Source organism: Garra rufa, chromosome 21, assembly GCF_049309525.1.
Source record: "Garra rufa chromosome 21, GarRuf1.0, whole genome shotgun sequence".
Lineage (NCBI taxonomy): Eukaryota > Metazoa > Chordata > Actinopteri > Cypriniformes > Cyprinidae > Garra > Garra rufa.
This window is the reverse complement of record NC_133381.1, coordinates 33,577,804-33,604,460: the sequence shown is the minus strand read 5'-3', so window position 1 is coordinate 33,604,460 and position 26,657 is coordinate 33,577,804. Positions and strand designations below refer to the sequence as shown.

The following is a 26,657-nucleotide window of genomic DNA, read 5'->3' as shown; positions in this document are numbered from 1 at the left end:
CACACACACACACACAAACATTAGAGCTCTAAAACGATTAGTCATGATTAATTGATTTAAAATAAAATATATGTTTGTATACTAAACTATACATTATAATAAAGTAGTAAGAAAGTAATTAAAAAAGAAATTAGGTCAGTCAAATCGATTAATCGGATCCAAATTAATCGGATCTGATTTTTTTTTTACATAATATATGTGTGTACTGTATGTATGTATGTATGTATGTATATATATATATATATATATATATATGTGTGTGTGTACTTATATATACACATAATAAATATACACAGTACACACGCATATACTATGCAAAATGAAACTTTTATTTTGAAACCAATAAATCATGACTACTCATTTTGCAGCTCTAACATTATAATGATTTATATGATATATAAATACATATACTTCTTAAAGATATATGTATGATCCTATTAATCCACAATCTTTGGAATAAATTACATTTTAAAATATGTGACCCTGGACCACAAAACCAGTCTTAAGTCGCTGGGGTATATTTGTAGCAATAGCCAAAAATACTTTGTATGGGTCAAAATTATTGATTTTTCTTTTATGCCAAAAATCATTAGGAAATTATGTAAAGATCATGTTCCATGAAGATTTTTTGTAAAATTCTTACTGTAAATACATCAAAATGTAATTTTTGATTAGTTATATGCATTGTTAAGAACTTAATTTGGACAACTTGATTTTCTCAGTATTTAGATTTTTTTGCAACCTCAGATTCCAGATTTTCAAATAGTTGTATCTCAGCCAAATATTGTCCTATCCTAACAAACCATACATCAATAGAAAGCTTATTTATTGAGCTTTCATATGATGTAAACATCTCAGTTTTGTCAAATTTAACCTTATGACTGGTTTTGTAGTCCAGGGTCACATATATTAAAACAGAAAACAGTTATTATGTGTAATATCAATTATATATTTTTTGTTATAAGATTTTAAAAGTACTTTTTTGATTGTGTTTTATTAAATATTAAGCAGGTCTGATAACTAAGGTGAAATATAAAGCCATTTGTAACTACCAAACTATTGCAAGCGGATTGCAACTCTTGGCTCCACATGTAACCCACAAAGGAGATGGTGCAAGTCTGCTCCAGTTTTCCTCTGTTTGATTGTTTAATAAAGCTCCCTGCTGATTTAACAGCTCGTCTCTTTATTACTACTGTTAGGTTTTCCTGCCCTAAAACATGGTAAGTAATTTCGAAATGTATTCTAACAACAACAAATGGATAATATGTAGGTGAAAGTGGCATTTTATAGCTCTGTTTGAACATGTGCCACTATTCAATACAAAACGTGTCTCTTTAAACTTGTAGGATTAGACGGGACCCCTGTCATAGTTCCAGACACACCCTCCTGTGTTTACTCTGCCGGGCTGAGTAGATGAGAGCGCTAATCCTGATTTAGCATGTGTGGGTGTGTGTTTACGGGCGCAAACTCTTTGAACTCGCTGACCTGGTTCAGTGAGAGTATCCGCTCACCTCGAGTCCGCTCGTCGATGATGTCTTTGACCTTGGGTTTCTCTGTGGCTGTGCTCTTGCGGGGCTTTTTTGCTGGTGGGGGCGTGTAGGCCGCCGCCTCTGGCTCCACCCACATCTCTGGGTACACTTCCTTGTAGGGGTTACGCTCTTCTGAAAAAGGCACAATGGTACGTATAGTTAATGGATTACGCTGTGTGTCTATATAAACGTCCGGCGGTCATGATTGTTTTGATTTAACTATTAACACAGCTTAATTCCTAGCGAGCAGGCATGTGTACAGGCTTAATGGATTAAACATCTAGTAAGCATCTACAACTGTTCTCAAAAGCCAAAATTCTCTAAAATCTCTGAACCGAGGAACTGTCAGTGGCCAGCAGAAATCTCACCAGATTGCATGTTAAATAATAAAACCTTTGCTTTGAAGTCAGCATCATCTTACTACAACTATTACAGCATGGAGAAACTTGGAAAATATATAACATTTTCAGCCAAAAACTAAAAAGCGATTAACGAAACATGATATTTTGTAGAATCTGCAGTCTTTTCCACACAATAACAGTTTATAATAACCATGATTGAAAAAAAAAAAAAAAAAAAAAAAATGATGGTTCATATGACTTCTTCTGACCCTGGACCACAAAACCAGTCAAAATGGTCCATTTTTTTATGGTTTATTATGATAAGACAATATTTGGCCATTTGAAACTCTGGAATCTGAGGGTGCAAAAAATAAATACTGAGAAAATCGCATTTAAAGTTGTTCGAATGTTCTTTTCTATGCATAAGATTAATTGAAAATTAAGGTTTTATATATTTACGGTAGAAAAATGACTAAATATCTTCATGGAACATGATCTTTATTTAATATCCTATTGATTTTTGGCATAAAAGAAAAATCGATAATTTTGTCCCGGACAATGTATTGTTGGCTATTTCTACAAATATACCCATGCAACTTAGAACTGCTTTTGTGGTCCAGGGTCACATTTGAGCTTTGTAGGACAACCAGAGAGAAATTCAATTCATTAAGCACTGAACTCTTCCCTTCGAGGCACAAACAAATTAGTTTGGATTGCAAATCTTCTCAACTGGCTCTTTAAGATAAACTAGAACTAAAATGAACAATTCATTCACTTATCTAATTCTCAAGTTCAGCTCTCCTGAATCAGTGATTCATTTATAAGTTATAACAACTACAATTTTATTCTGATTTTCACACAAAGCTATTTTTTGAGTTCAAAAGATCTGGAATATATCTCATGAATCATATGGACCACTTTCATGGTGCTCTTTGTGTTTATTTTGTAATTGTTTTTGAGCTTAAAGGGATCGTTCACACAAAAATGAAAATTACCTCATGATTTCTTCACCCTCAAGCCATAAGACTTTCTTCTTTCAGACAAATACAATCAGAGTTATATAAAAAAATCTCCTGGCTCTTCCAAGCTTTATAATGGCAGTGAAAGACTTTGAAGTCTAATAAAGCTCTGGTGAAAAGACAAATGCAGAAGTGCAGAAGAGAGAGCAAAACAAAACACCAGTAACAAATTAGAAGTACAAAGCGAGGATTTGTAAAGAAAAATGTCAGAAGATTTTAATATATATGCCAAGAGGAACTGTAAACAAAACTAGGTTCTCCTGAGACTAGGATATTCTCACCAGAGCTTATGCTAAGCCTACATTCCACATCATTCGCTGAAACACCTCTCTTGTGAACATAAGTACGACAGTTAGTGGATTGCTGTTTATAAAGTTTTAAATATGGATGTTTTTCTTGCACAAATGCATCAATTTGTTTCAGAAGGCCTTTATTAGCTCTTCGGAGCTGTGTGGAGTGCGTTTTATGATGGATGGATGCACTTTATTGTACTTGAAAATCTCAACACCCATTCACTGCCATTATAAAGCTTGGAAGAGCCATGACATTCTTTAAAGTGCCCCTATTATGCCTTTTCAAATATGATATTTCATGTAGTGTGTCATGTAGCTGTATGTGAACATAAACTATCTGCAAAGTTGTGACGCCGACAGTGCACTATAAATAAAGTTTTTGTCTAACAAAAAAAAGAGTCGGCTCACATTCGCCTAAACGAGTCGTCAGCAATTTGAATCTTTTTTCTGTAACGGCCACACGTCACGAGCTACACATTTGCGTAATGTCCGCCCACGTTCAATTTCGCGAACAACTTGCCCGCCCACAAACAGTAGGCCTACCATTTTCACGTGGATTACATCATGTCAAGAAGACGCCCTGCGCTGTGAGAGTGAATTTGTTTTATATGCCCTTCCGAAAGATGAAACTACCAAGAATGAGTGGTTAACATTAATTTTTTCAACAACACCTCAGCTGTCCAATTCCAATCTTGTTTTGTGTTCGCGTCATTTTACTGATGACTGCTTTTCCAATCTTGGGGAGTAACGTTACAACGCGAGATTCACCAAACGCTTGGTTTTAAAAAATGGATCAGTGCCCAGTTTATTTGGACCGGCTTGCTCCTCTGAACTTCTACCTGTAAGTATGATTAATAATTGTGTTTTCTAGCGATCGTTCAAAATACGTCTTTGTGTACGTTATGGTGTGTAACAACCCCGCACATGTCTTGGTAAGCGGCTAACTTGCGTTTCTGTAGTTCTGTTGTTCAGCTGTGAGTGCAATGTAGTCTAAAAATTGTGATTGATGCAGCTTGACTGTCTGTCTGCCTTATTAGTTTAAGTAATGATAATGATAAACGATGGCTTAACGCAGTGTTATGGATTATACAGTGTTGAAGTTCACAACGTAGAGGTGTGCCCGGTTCGCTTCCAAAAGCAAATTGCAAGCACTTTCCACAGTTAACATATGACACCCACTGAGAAACGTCCTGCTCCAGTCGTGCTTGCGAAACATTTTCTTGTCGATGTGAAACTTCAACCGTTTCATCGTCAGACTCCGGCTCGAATTGATAGGGTAAAATCGAGGCTATCTTTTCTATGCATTAACAGGTCTCCGCAGCTGTCATTCAGTTATGCCAATGGGCGTTTCGTTTTGCGCTGAAGCGGTAGACCAATCCAAAAGGACTGCACCATCTGACCAATCACAGCAGTGAGGGCTCACGGAAAGGAGGGGTTTAGAGAGACTGATTCTTCGAACTGCTTCACACGAGTCGTTTACGAATCAATTAGAAACGGGGTAAAAATAAATCTAATTTTGGAGAAAACTAAAGTGTTTTTTGAACTTGCATACATGTAAACCTGTTTTAAGAGACTATTACAACAATATTAACTACCTTTAAAATGGCATAATAGGGGTACTTTAACATAACTCTAATTGTATTCATCTGAAAGAAGAAAGTCATTTACCTAAGATTCACCTAAGATGGCTAGAAGGTCAGTAAATCATGGAGAAATTCCATGGGTGAACTATCCCTTTAAAAAATTCAGTCAACATAGACTGTCATTCTAACAGAGTTCAGAGTTGCATGAAAATTTCACTGAAAAAGAAATGAAAGTCTCTGTTTGTGTTCTACTAAAAAAACCCAGCAGCGTATGAAATTGAGTAAAGATAGGAATTTTCATTTCTTGGTGAACTATCCTTTCAACAAGCTTGACATTTTCTTTTGCCAAGCAAGCAGATATATGTTTATCAGTATGAAACAACAGTCTTACCTTCAGGCGGTTCTAGACCTTTAGGTCCTGTGGGTTGAAATCCCGTCATGGCCCATTCAATCATCTGTTTGTTTTCCATGTCTACTGACTTAGAAGGGTCAGTGTCGTCACTCTCCAGGCATGTGAGGAAGTTTTTGCCTGCTCTAGTGCTGGCTACCTGCAAAGTACAAATATTTTCTTTAGAGAGATTTTTTGCTGGACTGAGTTATTAGTATGGAATAAAACAATAAATTAGAGAAAATTTGATTTGTCTAATTCACAAACAAATGTTTACCTTTAGCACCTCAAAGATGGCTTTCTTGTACATTGGTTGTTTATTGTAGGTTGGCTGGTGGAAGGCGTTGTGGAAGGAACTTAAAGGCAACAGTTTTTCAACACAGACCTACCAGAAAAAAAAAATCAAACAAAGCTTTCAAAGGGATGTTACGGGTTACAATACAACCTCTATCAACAAAGCTTAAAGGAGTAGTTCGCTTTCAGAACAAACATTTACAAATAATGTACTTACCCCCTTATCATCCAAGATGTTTATGTCTTTTTTCAGTCGTAAGGAAATTATGCTTTTTCAGTAAAACATTTCAGGATTTCTCTCCATATAATGGACTTCTATGGTGCCCCCGAGTTTGAACTTCCACAATGCAGCTTCAAAAGGGCTCTAAACAATCATAGCCGAGGAAAGAAGGGTCTTATCTAGCAAAACGATGGGTTATTTTCTAAAAAAAAAAATTGACTTATATACTTTTTAACCTTAAATACTCGTCTTGTCTAGTTCGGCAAGATGAGCGTTTGAGATTAAAAAGTATATAAGTTGTAAATGTTTTTAGAAAATTTTCTCCTCCAACTTCAAAATCACCCTACATCAATGTTGTACCTTTTTTGAAAGGGCGTTTGATCATCTTTGCATGTTCACTTTGTAAACACTGGGTTGGTACAGCAATGTTGCTGCAGCAATGTAGGATGTTTTCGAAGTTGGAGGAGGAAATGAGATGAGTTTTTTGACATACCGTAACTGTGTTGACCCGGAATGCACAAAGTTCACACAGTGCTAGACAATACAAGCATTTAAGGTTTTAAGTATATAAACTGTCACTAAACTGTGATCATTTAGAGCCATTTGAAGCTGCATTTAAACTGCATTGTGGAAGTTCAAACTTGGAGGCACCATTGAAGTTCACTATATGAAGAAAAATCCTGAAATGCATAAACATAATTTCTTTACGACTAAAGTATAAAAGACATAAACATCTTGGATGACAAGGGGGTGAGTAAATTATCCATACATTTTTATTCTGGAAGAGAACTTCTCCTTTAACTTGTTTTACATTGTTTGCTGCAAGAGTGAAAACAAACTCACCACAGAAAACTTGCAGTCTCCGAACCACATGACCCATCTAGTGCCCTCAGCTGCCCGGCTGCGTCTAGTCATTAACCAGGATACAATCCGGCCGGGCCACCAGGAGAATCCTCGTAACTTTCCCCACACAAGCTCACCGATGCCGAAACCTCGGCCATCCTGCAATATACAAACACTTGATGGATCAACTTTACATAAATACAATAAAATGTGCAGCGTTCATTACATAACCTGTGTCTTTTGCATTATCTTTAATCCGTTTTACGGTTTTGACTTTCAGCCTGTTTGATAACTCTATGGTGATTGCTACAAATAGGCAACCTTTAATCCTGACATTTGAACTGCAATTGTTATAATAAATTGCTCTTCTGGTGTAACCACCCTCATAAGCTGGCTTTGAACTTTTAAGTCTAAAGGTGCGGTCACATTTAGCATTGTTCACTGAATTTTCATGAGCAGTGAAGGTGGAAAGTTTTCCTACACAAATTTCACAGCAGGTTCATGTGGATTTACAGAGATGACCAACAGAAAGCTAACTTTGAAAGAGTCTTCTGTGAGCTGTGCTTTAGCTCTCTCTACACTACAAAATTTCACCGAAACTTCGCTAATGATCGCACTTCAGGGCAAAGAACTGTAGTTTTAGTATAGTTTCAAATTACTCCCAGACTTCATATGAAACAAACCCTCCAGCAGAAGATGGGCCCCACTGTTTAAACCAGACTTTCAAATCTGGTTAGCGAGATAAATTCCAGGATATCATCACATAATCCTGGGATTTCTCTAAGAATAATTAGCCTATCATCAAGCAAGTGTCAAAAGTCGGAGGTTTGCACCAACTGGTCTAACATGGAAGCAGCCCTGGCGGATGACATAAGATGTCGGCGTTGTGCATGCGCCAGTGACGAACACAAACACGCCGTGGAGATAGGTAAACAGCAGCGGTTACGAATTAGAAGTTCAAAATGAGGATTTGTAAAGAAAAATGTCGGAGGATTTTCGAAATAAGCCAAAAGGAGACTGGATTTCCTTTGCTAAATTTGCTTTCTTTGCTCCTGTAAACAAACATTGGTTTGTGTGAGACTCACCAGCAGATGCGTAATGTCCTACGCCGTCCGCACCGGAGCTGTTTCTGTGTATGACCAGTTGACGCAAGTTCACTTTCAATTAAAGTGAAACTTATGTTTTAAATATTGATATTTTTCTAACAAAAATGCAACAATTTGCTATAGGAGGGCTTTATTCACCCCCTGGAGCCATGTGAGGCACTTTTTTTTTATTATTGATGGATGCACTTTATTGGACTTGTTTTGGACTGTTGAAGCTTGGAAGTGCCAGGATAATTTTTAATATAACTCTGATTGGATTTGTCTGAAAGAAGGAAGTCATATACACTTAGGATGCCTGAAGGATGAGTAAATAATGGGCTAATTTTCATTTTTGGGTAAACTAACCTGTTAAGCAGTCTTTGAAAAAGGAAAGTCCCACATTTCCCTGTTGAAAAAAACAGCGTATGCTGGTTACACTGCAAAAAATGCCTTTCTTACTAAGAATTTTTGTCTTGTTTCCAGCCAAAATATCTACAAATTCTTGAATCAGGAAGGATTTTCTAGACAATTAAAAATTATTGTCTTGTTTTTAGTAAAAACAAGTCAAAATTAAGTGAGTTTTTGCTTAAAACAAAGCAAAATAATCTGCCAATGGGGTAAGAAAAAAAAAAAAATTATTTCAAGAAAGAATTTTATTTCAAGAAAGAATTTCAAAAGATTATTTCAAGCAGACAACTAATTTATTTTTCTTATCCCATTGGCAGATTATTTTGCTTGTTTTAAGCAAAAACTCACTTAATTTGGACTTGTTTTTACTAAAAACAAGACAATAACTTTTTCTTGTCTAGAAAATCCTTCCTGATTTAAGAATTTTTAGATATTTTGGCTGGAAACAAGACAAAAAATCTAAGTAAGAAAAGCATTTTTTGCAGTGTAGGTAGTTTTGGTTCTGGGATGTTGGTTTTAGCTGGTTTATGCTGGTCCTTTGCTGGTTTATGCTGGTCCTTGATCAGCAACATGGCCAGATAAGGACCAGCATAAACCAGCAAAGGATCATCATTAACCAGCAAAGGGCCAGCGTAAACCAGCAAAGGACCAGCATAAACCAGCTAAAACCAACATCCCAGCACCAAAACTACCTAACCAGCATATGCTTGTTTTTTAACAGGGTTATCCCAATGCTGGCTAGGTATGGTAGCGTCTGCTCATGCTTCAAAACACACCTAACCAACAGGGTAAGCCACAACTTCAGAACAAACCACAAAACATCTACAGCTTGCCACAGAATATTTCTAATTGATCAACCCCAAGCCACTATGATCATGAGGAAGCTACTCGTACCTCGTACTCAGACTCTGTGTCAGAGGACTTGGGTGAGGTCTTGTCTCCGTCCCCTATAAGCACGGGCTCTGGGGTGGTGGCAACAGTTGGAGAGGCTGGATCCGTAGGCTGCTGCTGCGGTTGCTGTTGGAATGGTGGAGGTTGTTGCTGGGGAGAAGGCTGGGGTTTGAGGTTGGTCTGAGGCTGAGGCTGTGGCGGTTGCTGCTGCGTTGGCGGCATTGGTGGAGGAAAGAGTAGTGGGACGGTGATTAAGGAGTCTTTTTGCGGCTCCGACTCTACCTCGCCATGGTCCTCCATTGAGTTCATCACAGACACCAGTTTCGCCTTCTTCTCTGCCTGCAACGTAGGGAACAGCGGGACAGGAAGAGGAGGAGGTAAAGCACATGGAACAGCAGTGGCTTTCCTGAGAATAGCACAGTTCAGCGCTTGAGAAATGGTGACTGCTCGGTTTGTTTATAGTACTTTAATCCCACGTGCCAACACAAATATCCCCATCCTTTTGATAAAGCACAAGTGCTGCCCCTTTAAACGTGATAAGTGGCAGAAACCTGTGAAAACAGTCCCCTTTTCATTGCGGTGAGAGCTGTGCGCGATCACTTTGTAACAATGAGAGCTCCCCCCCTGGCTGAGATGGATGCGCGCTGGAGAGTTCAGCGAGTTTGTCCAACCTGACTCTAAGCTATTAGGTCAAAAACAGAGGACACGAGCCAAGCCATGACTTAAGCAGCTCACAGCAAATCCCCAACAGCTGCACCTCTCTCGTCCTCTGGTTCTCTCTCACTCGCACGTGAATCTCTTTCACAGCTGTACTTTCTCTGCTGCTGGGGTCTAACTCCGTCTCCAATTTCACACACACACACGTGAACCTGGCAGAGTCGCCTGCGTGTGTGCGTATGTGTCTGTGCGCGGAGAAAAAGCTCTCCCTATGTCTCTTTTTAACTCGCTCCCTCCATTATGGTGGCTATACATTCATATAAGCCCGCAAAGGGGGGAGAGAAGCTCTGGAGCCAAGAGCTCATGAGTGTGCATGAATAGACAGGATGAGTGTGGAGTAGAAACATGTGGCCTCAAATCAAGAAGCCCCACTGTAGTTTATAAATATCTGTATAGCTTCACTGAGCTGGGCCATATGTGCCAGGGTGTTTGTCTTTGACAGCGGTTGACTGTGGAAAGAGTATTTAAGTGTATGCAAGCGGTTTTGTGCATATGTGCATGTATTTATCTCTGCAGTACTGGGCGGTATGATGATATATACCAGTGGTTCTCAACCGAGCCTGATTAAACTTCCAAGGGAGCTGCAAGATGTCTAATTTTTAAATTTGTATAGCACTTTTCGTAATCCATGTTGTTTTTAAAACTAACAAGCAAAGCATGTTTCATAACTTAGGTTGAAGAAAACTGTTCTAAAAACTGAAATGTGCTTGTCAAAGGACAAATTGCCATCAAGTGTAAAACTTAGGTCCTTAAGTGTAGAAAATGACATAATCCATTTATCTAGGTACAAACTGCTTTGGAGTTGCAATATTTTGTTAGAATTTAGCAGTAGGAAATTGCTGTCCATTGTCAATGTCCTTAATTCAACTTGGAAAACAGAAGTGTGTGGTATAGAGGAAATCTAAATCTGCATCATTAACATAACATCAAAAGCTAATTCCATGTTTCCTGTTGTCTCCTCATACCAGAATTTATTTAGAGCAGGAAAACTACAGAGGACATAATACTGAGCCTTGGGGGACTCCATACTGTACTTAACTAGATACTTGTTAGATTTGACAGTTTCTGATTTTCACAACAGAGTAGTGGCAATCCGACTGGTAGCAGTATTTAAAATACTACTGTTTATACAACTTGGACAATTGAGGTGTGTGGTAAAGAGGACATCTAAATCATTAACATAAAAATGAAAGCTAATTCCATATTTCCTGTTGTCTCCACCTACCAGATTTTATTTAGACCATGAAAACTACAGAGAACACAATACTGAGCCTTGGGGGACTCCATACTGTACTTTACTAGATACTTGTTAGATTTGACGGTTTCTGATTTTCACAACAACACTGCAAAAAATGCATTTCTTACTTAGATTTTTTGTCTTGTTTCCAGCCAAAATATCTACAAATTCTCGAATCAGGAAGGATTTACTAGACAAGTAAAAATTATTGTCTTGTTCTTAGTAAAAACAAGTCAAAATTAAGTGAGTTTTTGCTTAAAACAAGCAAAATAATCTGCCAGTGGGGTAAGAAAAATAATCTAGTTGTCTGCTTGAAATATTTTTTTCTTATCCCATTGGCAGATTATTTTGCTTGTTTTAAGCAAAAACTCACTTAATTTTGACTTGTTTTTACTAAAACCGTTTTTTGTTAAAAATCTTCGTTTGTGTTCTGCTGAGGAAACAAAGTCACCTACATCTTGGATGCCCTGGGGGTAAGCAGATAAACATCAAATTTTCATTTTTGGGTGAACTATCCCTTTAACATAATAATGAAAGCTAATACCATATTTCTTGTTGTCTCCACCTACCAGAATTAATTTAAACCGGGAAAACTACAGAGGACACAATACCGAGCCATGGGGGACTCCATACTGTACTAAGATACTACAGTAGTTAGATTTGACAGTTTCTGATAAAATGACAAAAAAGTAATTTGTTCAATATTTATTTTTTGTTTCCTTTAAAAGAACAATGTTTTAACATTTAAAATCATTAAGTTCTATCAAATATTAGGATGTATTTTTGTCTTCATTTCAATGGATTTACAAGAGGAAATATCACAGCCTGCACAGAGACTCCTTCAAATATTGACTATGACAATGGGGGACCTTTAAATGAGTTAATTTTTAAAGCTGTGCTTTTTATTTTAATCGTATTTAAATAACTACATTTAATACTAAGCATTATATCACAGTTATGCAATATATAAAGCATTTTTGTTGAATTTCTGTCAAAAATAACTACATTGTGGTTATCATAAAGTACAATTACATATAGCACATATAAGATTTTCTGTCATACACCAGTAGCTTGAGTTATCATTAATGTAATCTTAGTCCAAACATTTCAAGCCAAGAATATAAAGAGGATTAAATCAGAATATAATTGACATCTGAAAATCTTATCTATAAAAAATCCTATCTTGAGCTTCCCACGACCGATTTCATCTCACATGCTTGAGGGTCTGTTCGCTCTGAATGTACACAATTTACATTCCTCACCACAACCCGAACTCACCCTATGTGATTGATGAAGAGTAAAAATGCCTGCTTTTGATATAAACCTCACACATAACTTCTTACTATCTGAAGAAACACCCTTAAGTTGTCAAAGCTATCATAGATACTACAGGACTGTCAAAACCAATCATAAATAATGACAGAGTCAGCTAATACTGCAGGCAACGACTGCGTATCAAACTGTACAGTAACAGTGAGAAGAACGTCGACTCAGGAAGAGGGAAATGGGTATTTATATGTGTAAAAATTAAGAAATCAATATAAAACTGACTTCCCAAAAACTGGAGAAGGAGAGGAAAGCACTGCGGCTATAAGTGGAGATTTGCTGCTGGACGTGTTTTTTTTTTTCCCCAGCTGTAAATGCCCCTCTTCGGGGGCCTCACTGTAGCAAGTCTGGCGAGCAAGGAAAGTTGGAGGGTTCCAGGAGTACAGTACTTTACAGTCTTTGTCAGCCACAAACACACGGCCTAGCTCAGGAATAACAAGACATAAGTAGTATGTCATCCACAACAGAGAGCTTAAAATAGCCAATGTTGTTGTGTACAAGTATTTAACAAACTAAGACTGGGATTGGGTGTATTTAGAACAGTCCAAAGAAAAAAAAAATACAACAACAAATACTACTGTTAAAATCACTTAAGCTTGGCTATTTACTGAATAAATACATTTATAAAGATAAAGATTATTTAAAAGCATGAAAAGTTGAAAGCACAGATATTGAGATGTATTTGGAGAAAACGTTTCTGAAACTAGTCCTAGTCTCACATTTCTAACAAACAAAAGAATATCCTCCAGGCACTGAAGTAATGAGATGTAAATCTCAGCATCAGCACTAAGAAAACTTATTTTTAAGCCACTATGGGACTAATAATGTGGATGTACTGTAATGCTATCTATAATGGAGTACTTTCACTTAAGCCACAAGGAATAATACAGAAGCTTACAGAACTAAGTGATAAACTAACCTTTTCAGTTAAAGCTCTTACACACAGTGCACATAAATCCAATACTGAAAGGTAAGAAGGGTAACCTTGTGAGAGAGTGTTTTTTAAGCCCTACTGTATGTTAAAGCTGGCATGTTGTATTATAGGACAGCACAGCCTTTAGGAGCGCTACCTATATCTGAAAGGAAACACCCATGGCCTTAAGCTGCTCTCCACATTACAATGATCAACCAAGCCTCTTTTCCAAGAAAGCACCTCTGGCAAATTCTTTTTTTCAACCTTTATTGTTTATTGATTCAAGTGCATTTTTTTGAATCAGCTGCTGCACATAGCCTGTAGGCGTATTATTTTGTATGTTAGGCCTTTCAATGTGTTGTTCATAGGCATGAAAAGACAGTATTACTTTAAAAAACAAGATCCTTTTATGATTTATGATCATAAGGATGGCTTTAAGGCCAGCTAATGGAAGTTTTATTAGCCCTCTCCAACCAATACTAAGTTGTCACTATGCCACTTTTATACCATACAAATTTAAAGGGATAGTTCACCCAAAAATGAAAATTTGATGTTTATCTGCTTACCCCCAGGGCATCCAAGATGTAGGTGACTTTGTTTCCTCAGAAAAACACAAACGAAGATTTTTAACGAAAACCGGTGCAGTCTGCCAGCCTTATCATAGACGTGAATGGGCACCAGACCTTTAAAAGTAAACAAAAACATGCCCAGACAAATCCAAATTACACCCTGCGGCTCGTGATGATACATTGATGTCCTAAGACACGAAACGATCGGTTTTTGTGAGAAACTGAACAGTATTTATATAATTTTTTACCTTTGATACACAGTCACGTCCATCTGTCATGAGCACGAGTTTGGCATCAGTCACGTCACGTGCACGCGCTCTGTCGTAGAATACGCAAACGCCGGAAGCGATCTGTCGCATGTATACGACACTCATTGTTTACACAGTGCACAGAGATTGTGGGTATAGCGGCTATTCAAAATGGTAATTACTTGCGCGTATCCTGATTGTTTAAGCCGATTTAAAGCTAAAAGATTACGTTTGCTTGCGCAAACTCATCCGGGACTTTTCACTGATTTCCCCTTACGTCGTTTGCGTATTCTACGTTAGAGCGCGTGCACATGTGACGTGACTGATGCCAAACTCGTGCTCATGACAGATGGACGTGGCTATGTATCAAAGGTAAAAAATGATATAAATACTGTTCAGTTTCTCGCAAAAACCGATCGTTTCGTGTCTTAGGACATCAATGTATCGTCACGAGCCGCAGGGTGTAATTTGGATTTGTCTGTGCATGTTTTTGTTTACTTAAAGGTCTGGTGCCCATCCACGTCCATGATAAGGCTGGCAGACTGCACCGGTTTTCGTTAAGAATCTTCGTTTGTGTTTTTCTGAGGAAACAAAGTCACCTACATCTTGGATGCCCTGGGGGTAAGCAGATAAACATCAAATTTTCATTTTTGGGTGAACTATCCCTTTAAATAGTTGGTTTCTGTGACTGAACATTGTAGTTGCTGTAGTATGACAACAAGCTAACATTAGCAAGCTGGCTAACGCAGACGAGTTTTTTGAGCGAGAATGAATGTGGTAAACCCAACATTGCAAGAATGACCGTCTTGGAAGAATTAGTTTGGGATGAAAATTATGAACAAATCAGTATTGTGTCACACCGCATGCTAAACAGTTACAATATAGCTTCTTTAGGAAAGAAATAAATATAATCAGTATTGCTTAATATTAATATTTCAATGATTAATAAAAGAAAAATGAAAACTTGCTGAAAATGTACTCACTCTCAGGCCATCCAAGATATAGACATTTTGGAGAAATTTAGCATTACTTGCTCACCAATGGATCATCTGCAGTGAATGGGTGCCGTCAGAATGAGAGTCTAAACAGCTATTAAAAACATCCTAATAATCCATCCTAGTAATCCACACGACTTCAGACTATCAATTATCATCTTGTGAAGTGAAAAGCTGAGTGTTTGTAAGAAACAACTTCATCGTTAAGGTGTTATAACTTTCAACTAGGGCTGCACGATAGATCGTTTCAGCATCGTCATCGCGATGTGCGCATGCGCGATAGTCACATCGTTTCAGTCACGATGCAGGGCAAAAAAAAAAAATATGTGTCTCATTTAAAAATGTACTTTCTATATTTCTAAACTTTCTATTCACGGATCTATATTTGTCTAAAATAAAGTAATTAACTCATGTTTAAAGGTTCTTTAAAAACTACAAAGCACACGTTGATTCACCTACTTCATGCATGCAGTCTCTGCGTGCGCATGGCGAAATGAGCGCGGGACGGGAGAAAAGCGCCGAAATGGGAGATTTGGTCGCAAAAAGAAACGCAACGTCAGTCATATGGAAGTATTCTGGATACAAAAACGATGATGCTGACCAAAAACAGGTGCTTTGTCGGGAGTGCCTGGCAGTTGTTGCCACAAAACACTACGAATTTAAGGGACCGTTCACATGTCGCACCTAAAAACGCGTGGAAAACACTAGGCGCGCTGCTTTCTCCTTCTTTCCAAAGCGCTCTGTAACTTGAGTGGCAGAGTGGCGTCTGCCGTTGCTAAGCAACCATGACCCGCGCTCTCCTGAAGACGCGGAAGTTTCAGCAAAGATAAATAAAGAAAGATAAATGGATTTCCAAAACTAAAAATTGCTTGCAGTAGCTCTGCTGCTAAAAAATGTTATCCCTGTAACAGCTATGATCAGCTGTTCCTCCATCTTGGCTAAGCTTTTAATGTTTTTCGTGAAAGGAAGAAGCTGATTTCCCTTTCATCAGGGTAAAAGCAACATCATTATTAATTTCATATTAGAGCCTTGATTTGCCTGAATTGACAGTGAATAAGGTGAGTCAAACTGTTTATGAAACTACCCAAAATAAGCTTTAAAAAGTATTTTATTTCAGGGTTTTGATTATACTGTACTTTTAAATTTTTTTATTCTTTGAAAATGCTTACAAAATTACCCCAATTATTCTTGAATTATTATTTGATTTTTAAGCAGTTCAAAACAACCTGATGAACATAAATGAATTTGTACACATCGCAATACATATCGCATGAAAAAAATACATTGCAATGTAATTTTTTCCCAATATCGTGCAGCCCTACTTTCAACTGTCACTTCAGGCCAAAGTACAAAATAAAAGTCCATCTCCTGTTGTCCTTTCATTTCAGATTCCACCAACATTTGGTTTAGAACTGTTTTAGATTGTCTCCTGATTCAAGTGAAACTTTTTCACTGGAGGAAGTGTTATTATTGATTATATACTTTTTAGCAACATTTTGAAGTTAAAAAAGTCCGTTCTAGTATTGTTTACGACAAACACGCTGCCAGTGTTGGGGTTAACGCGAGTTACGTAATCAGATTACTTTTTTTTTCAAGTAACTAGTCAAGTAACGCATCACTTTTTAATTTACAAGAAGAGTTACTTTATGTATTTAATGCCATTTTATTAACCAATGTTTTTGCTGCTGATCATTGTCGATCCAATTCTACCATACTAATAAGCAAAACTTATTTTAGATTGCTAAAGAGAGTTGAACTTCCTTTTCTTACAGTTCTACTGTACAGATGTGAATTTACTTTTCCTTCAGCCTTAGGCCTATTAATTTCCCTTTTTGGTGTGAAAGGGCTTTTACATGCTAAAAATAAACATTTTTATATTAAAACAAACAAGCAAGCAATGCCCAGATTTAAAAAGTAACGCAAAAGTAACATATTACGTATTACTTTCAATAAAAAGTAACTAGGTAACGTAATTAGTTACCTTTTGGGGAGTTACGCAATATTGTAATGCATTACTTTTAAAAGTGATTTTCCCCAACAGTGCATGCAGCTTTTCACTTAATAAGATAATACTGTGATGTAATAATCAGATGTTTGGACTCTCATTCTGATGGCACCCATTCACAGCAGAGGATCCATTGGTGAGCAAGTGATGTAATGATACATTTCTGAAAATCTGTTCTCATTTACATCTTGGATGGCCTGAGGGTGAGTACATGTTTTCAGATTTTCATTTTGGGGTGAACTATTCCTTTAGATTACATAGTATTACAGTTAATTGTTTTAAAAAAAAGTTAATATTTTTATTATTTATTTATTATAACTGCAAAAAGCCACGCTATATGAACACAGCTGACAAGACAATCAGTCTACAGCTTATAAAACCATTAGGAGTTTCCACAATTTCCAAACAAACTATGTTCAATAAATACTGCTTTCTTAAACTTTGACCAATATAAGGAAACAGTTTGAATTCATTCAAATGCCGGCAGCACAGCAGTGCACACTAAGATTCCAACAGGCAGGGGATGAATGGCTATCGCCACCGTGTGACAATCGCATTTATTTTGATGTGACTTTGTGAGAGACCGAACAAAGGCTGTGCACTTTTTAGCCTCCCGAGCGCAGAGAATAGAGGATGCATTTAGTTTGTGATTGTGCCAGGTGCATCAAAGAGTCTGTAATTAGTAGTGCAGCGGGGGTCAGGCATGCTAAAGAAGTCTAAGTATAAGTGCTTTAATGTTCAAGCCTTCTTTTTATTTGATCAATTCAAGTGAAATTATTTTAGTCTAAAATCTGTTAAATTGCGAAAAGCTGAAGTGCAAAAGTCTGCCTGCTTCAGGCTGTGCAGCCTTGACTCAGAGTACGAGCGAGCGCTGGCAGTGCACTAATCACACGCGGTTCCCGGGTTCACTCGGTTCATTCATATTTGCATATCCTTAAAAAGACACGCACCGCATTTCCGCTTCAACACAAGCAACAACTGCTGCCAGTTTCACATGTTTACGGTACCGACCCAAATCTGACAGACGTAAAAAAGCATATTATCATTGTTTTAAAGCTCAAAAGCAAAACTTGCCTTTTAAAAGAATCTCAAAGCATTAGTTTAAGCTAAAACATGCTACGTCTCTACAACCCTCGTGTATAAATAAGCACGCTGTCAGATAACGGCACACTTCAAAACCAAGGATAAACTTTCAAATGTTAACAAAGCCAAAGATATACCCTATGCACAACATCCTGCAGTAAAACAGGCAGTAAAACAGGAAATACATTCAGCTCTCTGTATCCCCCTGTGATAACATACAGGCTAGAAAAAAAAACCTTTTAAGCAAAGCATTTTGTCTTGTACTTGCAATGTTTTAAGCCCGGTCCGGCACTCTGGTTTTAAAGAGATGGGTTTCCTTTAAGCTACCCGGGGCAGATGGTCCGTAACAAGTCTCCTGGAAATACCTGAAGTCAGCATATTCCTCCTCCAGCAAGTCTACTCAGACATGCACACTGTCCCCTGCGCTATCAACAACAAACAAGTCAGCCGACCTACCCATACACGCCTGCACTCGGCACTTTAAATCCAACGTGTGAGTCGCTTTTTTTCTTGCCCCACTCTTGGCTCAGTGGAGACCGCTTCAAAAAAAAAAAAAAAAAGTTCATTTCCACTGCGGAGAGAGTAGTGAGAGGAGAGGGGGAGGAGTGAAGGGAACAGGATGGGGGTGGGAAAGAGGAATCTACTGTAGCGTTGGGTACTTATTAAAAAAAAAAAGAGAGAGAGACATGATCCCCCTCGCTCATAGAAAGTGAAAGCAGGCTGGGTTTTATTCCCCCCCTTAGGGCCATCCCTTCAACGCTAACAAAATCTGCTAACTGTATGCGGCTCGGGCCTCGTAGCCAAAGGAAGGAAACATGTCAAGGCCCCTTTCAATAGAGTTTCCTGCTGCATTGTTGTGTCCGGTGCGCAACGCTTCGAGAAAACATAACTGCACAGACCTTCGGAGAGCAAACAGAGAAATGACATGTTACGATCTGCGCTCTTCCACAATGTGCCTATTCAGGGGGAAAAAAAAAATTCCCAGGCTCCTGATGATGGAGGATTCCTGCTCTCAGCGTGAAGAATGCGAAACGCCCATCTCTCTGGAATTTTACGACGTCCACTCACGAGACAACTGTGTGTCTGGCTAATTTGGCCGTATTTCTGGGATCTCCGACACTTTTATGGCTTATCCTCAAACACAGTCTGGCGAGGGCCAGAGAAAAAAAAAGATGGGGGCGGGGGGAGCTCGATGGCGATTGGTTGGCTCCCTTTGGTTACCGAGGAAAAAGAACGTTATGTAACACAGCAGTTCTCACCATGCAACACAGTACTATTAGGAAAACTGTCAACCACCTGTACCTGCAATGATTTTGGAGATTCGCCATAGTGGGGGATAATAAATGAGGGCAAAATTAACTATTCTTTCATCTTTTTTGTACCCCCTCAACCACGTCGGTAAAGGTTTGTTCACACAACATTAATGATAACTATAACTACTGGATAACGTTTTAAGAATTGTTGTTAAGTATATGAGAAAAACGAAGCCTACTCCCCAACTATAATGACGAGTTGAACAATAAAAATCTGATTTTAAAAGATTCAGCATTTAAACCATTAGATGGCAAAACTGGAGTGCATGATAGCAATAAACTGTAAACTATAGAATTGTTCTAAGCTCAAGTACCCCTTAATTTGTCCCTTAACTCATATCAAACTGGATTTCCTTTAAATATTAATATATCTGCTTGATTGACCAATGACAGACAGGAGGAGTGTTCTGGAAACCTGTTTCGGTGCCACTAGTGGAACAGAAAACACACTTTTCGATCAAGTCAAGACACATCGCAACAATTTCTGCCCTGCACGTTGATGTAACATGTAGAACGATTCAACATGACACAGACTACTGAACTAAATAAAAATGAAATGACTTTATAACCTTTTATTTTCTTTCTGAAATGTCTGGTTGCTCTTGGATTATTAATCAGTAAAGTAGATTAACAGATTTTACAATTTAATTGTACAAAGGCCAACTGTGGCTGTGGTCCAATCGAGACAACTACACCAGACACCATCATTTAAGACGGCCATGCCTCCTCTACTTGCGCCTGGTCCTGTCCCACTCTAGGGATGACCCTGGTCCTAACCAGGAGCAACAAGGAACCAGTAAAAATGCTGTCGATCACAACTAGGTATAGACCGATAATAATAAGTTTAATGGACGATATCACAATTGTATACTATTTGGTGTAAATGAATTCTAAATCATTAAAAACAAATGCAAATGCAGTTAATAAGCATGCAAATATATATAAATAAGCAAAATAAATAAATATCTACTACCAATAAACCTAAAAAACATATATAGCTGCAAGCAGCAATTACCATGGTTTAAGCACTTCAAGACATTTAAGTGCATAAGTAAAATAAGATTGTGTTAAGATTATTTAACTCGCCTGTAACCAACTAATTCAATGATTAAAAAAAAAGAAATATGATGATTATCGACATTTATGGCTGTTATAGCGCCACCTGTTGTCCAATCCAATAAAAACGTTGCATGCTTGTTTAGAATAATCTGCTCATCTAGTTTTGTGAAGGTTTGTGTTTTGCTTCAGGATTTATATGCTTTGTATTAGGTATATTTGGTCAGGCCAATTTTTTAAATGACCCTGTTATAGCTACCTAAAAGGGTAAAGTAAAAAAATATATATATATAATTACTGATCTAGAGAGTCCAGAGAATTGTCCTGCAGTAGTTTTACTGAGGTTGAGCAAAAAACTTAGGAGTAGTTTACAAAAGTAGGTTTACACATAATTACAAATATTTAATGAACAATTTGACTGACAGCAGTAGTTCTTGAGTCAAAGTTGCTCAGTATGAGTAGATCTATCATATGATATGAAATTGTGTGGATGTGTGAAACAACACATGATTACAGACGTACAAAATGATGAAATAAATGGTACCTTCATGCGAGATCAAATGACTCATCAAATACCCCCTTAACCTTGTTTAAAGGAGAACTCCGGTGTGATATTGACCTAAAGTGTATTGAATCATGATACCGAGTGTGAACGTACCTTGCATATCTCATCTCGGTTTGTGTCCAGCTGTCTGAAATCTGGGGTCAGTTAGCCGATGCTCACAACAGGTTGTCTATGAGAGTCAACAGGGCATCGGAATAGCCATGTAAATAAATCACTGTTTTACGCCATTTACGAGGCACAAAGTAGCTCCACACTTCATTGGTAGACTTCCAAGGGCCCTGACATTTAAAACGAGACATTGAGAACTCAGAAAAAGCACCGGTAGTTTATTTACAAGTAGATTTATACAGACATTTTCCACCAGGAACAGACCGGTCGCCGCCATCTTAAATTTAGTCACGATGAGTCGAGTGTCGAGCACGAAGGAAACTACAAACTGATAAGTTGATAACCAGATAAATTCCTTGGTGCTCGACACTCGACTTATCGTGACTAAGTTCAAGATGGCGGCGACCGGATTTTCTCTTCCAGGTACTGTCTGTATAAATCTTCTTGTAAATAAACTACCGGTGCTTTTTCTGAGTTCTCAATGTCTCGTTTTAAATGTCAGGGCCCTTGGAAGTCTACCAATGAAGTGTGGAGCTACTTTGTGCCTCGTAAATGGCGTAAAACAGTGATTTATTTACATGGCTATTCCGATGCCCTGTTGACTCTCATTGACAACCTGTTGTGAGCATCGGCTAACTGACCCCAGATTTCGGACAGCTGGACACAAACCGAGATGAGATATGCAAGGTACGTTCACACTCGGTATCATGATTCAATACACTTTAGGTCAATATCACACCGGAGTTCTCCTTTAATAGGCTTAACGGGTACATAGTTATATAGCCATTTCCAAGTGGCCAAACTCTGTTTTTTTTTACATTCAGTATCAAATGATTTATCAATTCTCACTACTCATCAACTATGTTTAATAAGGGCTCAAATATCATTGTCCAATGGCTGCCATGTTTTTTGAGATACGCGAATGTCACATGTCATAGACACTTGTGGTACTTTGGACAAAGACATGACATACCAATATTCGATCGGACTAACGGGAAAGTAGTTATATAGCCATTTCAAATTTTTCCCCCTGTTATAACACCACCAAGTGGCCAAACTTTAACCTCAAATTGAGCTCTTACATATGTTTTCAGAGTTTGGCAAAAATATCTCTTTCCATTCAAGAGTTATAAGAATTTTAGTCAAAGCGGCTCTGCCGATTACAAACGCTTTGGCATTCCATCGCAAAGGTGAGTCAAAAGTAAACTTTTTTTTTTTTAAATATTGTTGATATTCACTCTCTGGAGAATCTTTGTGCATGGGTTTGGTTTCGAATGGGTGAAAAACCTAGGACTAGTTCTGCAAAAGTATGTTTTGTCCATTGTGAGCCAAGGATTCCAATGCTATAGAGTATTTGAGCCTTCGACTAGTGGTTTAGGAGGTGCGCATTTTGTAATTTTGATAGTTGTAGAGATCATGTGAGATCAAATGACTCATCAAACCTTATTACTCATTAACCTTATTCCGAGGTCACCGTAGCCACCTGTATCCAGATCAGACGGTCACTGCAGTCTCCCGGATCTAGTCCGTGCCCATGAGCACCCAGAGATATCCTCTACAGCCCTGAATGTCAGCAGAGACCACATCAACTAGATGAGCCCCAGAGACAGATCATCAGTGAAGACCTCATCACCTAGACGGCCATCGACGCAAGACAGCGAAAACCAGATGAGTCCTCTCCAATCTGATTTTGTGGCAACTTGGAACTCTTGCATCTACATTAATATTAGTCTGTTTGTTTCTTATTCCCAGGTCACCATAGCCACCAGATCCAGTCCGTATCCAGATCAGATGGTCACTGCAGTCCCCCGGATCCAGTCCAATCCAAGAGCAGATGGTGGATCAACACCTACAGCCGAATGTCAGCGGATACCGTGTCAACTAGATGAGCCCCAGAGACAGATCATCAAGAAAGAACTCCTACCCTAAACGGCCACCGGCACAAGGCCATGGGAACCAGATGAGTCCTCCCCAATTTGACTTTCAGACCGATTGGGATGAGCTTAGGTGATGTTGTAGAGGATGTGAGTACTACCATCCCTATAGGTTTCAAGTCTCTACGACTTCTGGTTTGGTCTGCCCGATCAGTTTTAGGTGGAGAATGCCGATCCTTAGTCATTCTAAAAATTACAATAGGGTATCATCGCCACATGCTTGAACCCCTAAAAAAAAACCTCTAAGATCAGCTTAGACTGACTATCCATGGATTATGCCTCTGATTGGCCACTGCATTCATAACGAACATTCCTGTGTATAATCATAATGCGGAAACCAGTGTGAGAAGAAGCCAGCAAGACGTTTCATTAAATAAGTGGTTCCTTCATGCAAGATCAAATGACTAATCAAAGCACATTACTGATTAACCTCAATACTCTTTCCAGATTGAGCTCTTACATACGTTTGCAGAGTTTGGCAAAAATATCTCTTTCCATTGTCTCCACCCCTTACAAATGTTTTAGCATCTTAGAAGAAAGTTAAACTTTTATATGATAATTATTGATATTCAATCTCTGGAGAATCTTTCTGCATGGTTTTGGTTCCGATTGGGTGAAAAACCTAGAACAAGTATTTTTTTTTTCGTTGTGAGCCAAGAAATTTCAGCGATTTAAGTAGGGCTGTCGCGATAACCGCAATATCGCAATACCGCACTATTGACAAGCATAACCGCAGAGGAATGCAACAACCGCAGCAACCGCGATATTTGCATGTTTTCTTTTTTATGTAAGGTTTTTCCCTTCTCGCTTTACTCTTAATGCATGTGTACTGAATATTAATTTAGTGATAAGTTAGTAATGGTAACATAATGTGTACCTGATTTGTACAGAGGCTCAGTAGATTTGCACTTAACAAGCCTAAACTGACAGCGAATGAGAGCGAGAGATCGACTGAGCTTGTGCGATTACCTGCGTCTGTCCTTCAGGCTGAGTCATATATATATGTGAAACTAGCTTGTCATGTCCAAGTAAAGCGAAATCTCTGTCTTAGCATCGATGCTCTGCTGGTCAGCTGATTATTTAAAAGTGGCGATTAAAGTTAAAATGATTTCAACAGCGTGTTTCATTACGTCTCTCTTTGAATAAATGAGAGTTTTTGAACGTGTACGTAGTTGAATGAATGATTTAAAGACTCATTTAAAAACAGTTCCTTGCCTCCATCTTGTGACGTAACAATGAAACTGCACTGACTGACAGCTGTAGAACACGCAGGTGAAATATTAACAGAAAAAGTCTCTTGTCCAGTCAGATTCGAGGATCTGTGCTGTTAAATGTATATATATATATATATGAAGAGTTCAGATGTACTGTTTCAACGAGATTTGGTTTCGGTATATATAATATGTCGGTAATACCGCAAATCGCGCTATTGAGCCACTCAAAATTACCACAAGGGAAATTCTTTAACCGCGACAGCCCTAGATATAATGCATATATATGTATATATGATATATGGCTGTAGCGCCCTCGTCAGGCCAATTGGGCCGAGACTTGGTGACGTTGTAGAGGGTGTGAGTACTACCATCCCTCCAGGTTTCAAGTCTCTACGACTTCTGGTTTGGTAGAGATCAATTTTAGGTAGAAAACGCTGATCCTTGGCCATTCTAAAATTGCAATAGGGTATCAGTGCTACATGCTTGAACCCCTAAAAAAAACTTGACTCATAACCAAACAAAAAAAAAACCTATCCATGGATAATGCCTCTGATTGGCCACTGCATTCATAATGAATATGCCTGTGTATGATCATAACGAGAAAAACAAGTGGATTTTCAGTGTGAGAAGAAGCCAGCTAGACGTTGAAATAAATGGTACCTTCATGCGAGATCAAATGACTCATCAAATACACTTGGATTTCGCAGAGTTTACTGTCGCCCTGGCGTTCCTGCTATTATACAAATGCTGACAGGCTCCCTATCACACTTCCTCTGGGACAGAGGCGAGCAGTGGTACTCACCTCCAACTTCCACTTGGCCAGCAATTCCTCCCTGGTCCTCTTGCTAATGTAATAAGGGTCACCGGCCTGGAAAGTTACTCTGGGCATGGGTCTTTGACGGAGGCTGACTTCCCAGCCCACTCCCCCACGGAGCCTCCCTCGAGCTCCCTGTTTAAATGGACAAAAGCAAAAAAAAAAAAAAGGAAAAGAAAAAAATTAACGACTTTTTCTCTCTCTGTTTTACTGTGCTTATCTATCTGTGCGATCCTAAATGAATGAAGGAAGGAAGTAGGTGGTTTGTCTGCGAATGATTTTGTAGCGTTTCGCAAACGGGCTGGTGGGGGACTCTCAAACTAAAGGTACTTATCGGTACAGAGAGCGTTCGAGCGGCCCGACGGATCCCACAGTTCGTGAAGAACAGAGACCGTTGTTTTTAAGCAGAGGACCAAGTGTATTTGATATTTCACCATCAGGGTACCATTTCTTTCATAATCAAGTGGCTGGAAAAACAGGTTCCACGTTAATGTCATCTTCCTTCGGAGATCTTGAGAGATTAACGGAAAACAGATCGAAACACCCAAACGTACACACATATATCACAGACAGGCGCACAACAGGAAGACAGTTTTACCTCATTCTTTCCAGAGTCTCCACCCTCGTCCTCCTTGTGCTCCACGTCTAGAGGGAAACAGCCACAAGAACAAGCGATTACCTGAAATGTTACTGACAGTCCGGATTTGTCGCAATAGAAATCTGTCTTCATCAATCTGCAGTATGAGGCTTCAGTGATATTTTTGCATCAACAAGGCTTTTATGTGGAAGAGCAAGCGTAAAATAGCTTTGAGAGAAAATAAACAATTCTCATTTGTGTGAAACATTTTTTACTTGTAAAAGAGTTTAAATAAAGAGCTGAGAAGCCAAAAGCAGCAGGAAGACGGACCATTTTAGCTTGAGGGCTTTGTGTTACGAAATTAAAGTCTTGGAGAACTTTAGAGTATTAATGTCAGTCAATCACTATCAAAAAAACTTGTTGGGTTACTAAATACGTACTGTGAAAATTGCCACAGGGCAATATGCACTAACTGTACAGATAGCATGATTGTTTCTTTGTGTGTGACACGAAAATATTACCATTTAAAAAATACAACTAAGAATAATGCATGTTTCTGCTTAGCATGACACTTCTAGATCCAGTGTATCTGTACTGTGTTATAATTGGCTATTATTTTGGTTTGTGAATTCAAATCTGTCAAAAGCTGTCATAAACATCTACATAAACATGTGCATGGCAACCAAAGTGTGAAGATTTGTTTATGCAACAATCAACATGTACATACAAAAATAAACATTTAAAGGTATAGTTGGAAATAGGTATAAATGGAAATTCTGTCATTTATGACTCCTAAAGTTGTTCCAAACCCATAAGACCTTCGTTCATCTTAGGAACACAAATTAGGATATTTTTGATGAACTCCAAGCTTTCTGACCCTGCATAGAAAGAAATGCAACTGACACATTCAAGGCCCAGAAAGGTACTAAGGACGTTGTTAAAATAGTCCATGTGACATACTTTTCGTGCACAAAGAAAACAAAAATAATGACTTTATTCAACAATTTCTTCTCCAAATGCCGGCTCCTGTTTCAGCAGCTCCACATGCTCCGCATGCATCGTGTATGCTGGTGAACCACTTCAAAGACT

General features: G+C 38.4%; 1 protein-coding gene and 1 long non-coding RNA gene across 12 annotated transcripts in view; one reads left to right on the top strand and one right to left on the bottom strand.

The window, feature by feature from the left end:
* The window catches only part of dnmt3ab (DNA (cytosine-5-)-methyltransferase 3 alpha b), a 111,047-nt gene that overhangs the window by 52,717 nt on the left and 31,673 nt on the right, over window positions 1-26,657 (bottom strand). For 9 of the 11 annotated variants that reach the window (XM_073826529.1, XM_073826528.1, XM_073826530.1 and 6 more), the window contains exons 5-11: window positions 25,590-25,636; window positions 24,980-25,126; window positions 8,898-9,233; window positions 6,511-6,669; window positions 5,431-5,538; window positions 5,157-5,313; window positions 1,512-1,661 (exon numbers count right to left, since the gene is read on the bottom strand). In XM_073826529.1, coding sequence (XP_073682630.1) covers window positions 1,512-1,661; window positions 5,157-5,313; window positions 5,431-5,538; window positions 6,511-6,669; window positions 8,898-9,233; window positions 24,980-25,126; window positions 25,590-25,636 — 1,104 coding nt within the window. The remainder of the gene's footprint in view (window positions 1-1,511; window positions 1,662-5,156; window positions 5,314-5,430; window positions 5,539-6,510; window positions 6,670-8,897; window positions 9,234-24,979; window positions 25,127-25,589; window positions 25,637-26,657) is intronic. The other 2 variants (XM_073826537.1, XM_073826538.1) reach the window with 1 other exon arrangement.
* LOC141295322 (uncharacterized) lies at window positions 17,028-24,077 on the top strand. The gene is made up of 2 exons (XR_012341049.1): window positions 17,028-17,107; window positions 22,509-24,077. It is a non-coding gene; the product is annotated as an uncharacterized lncRNA (long non-coding RNA).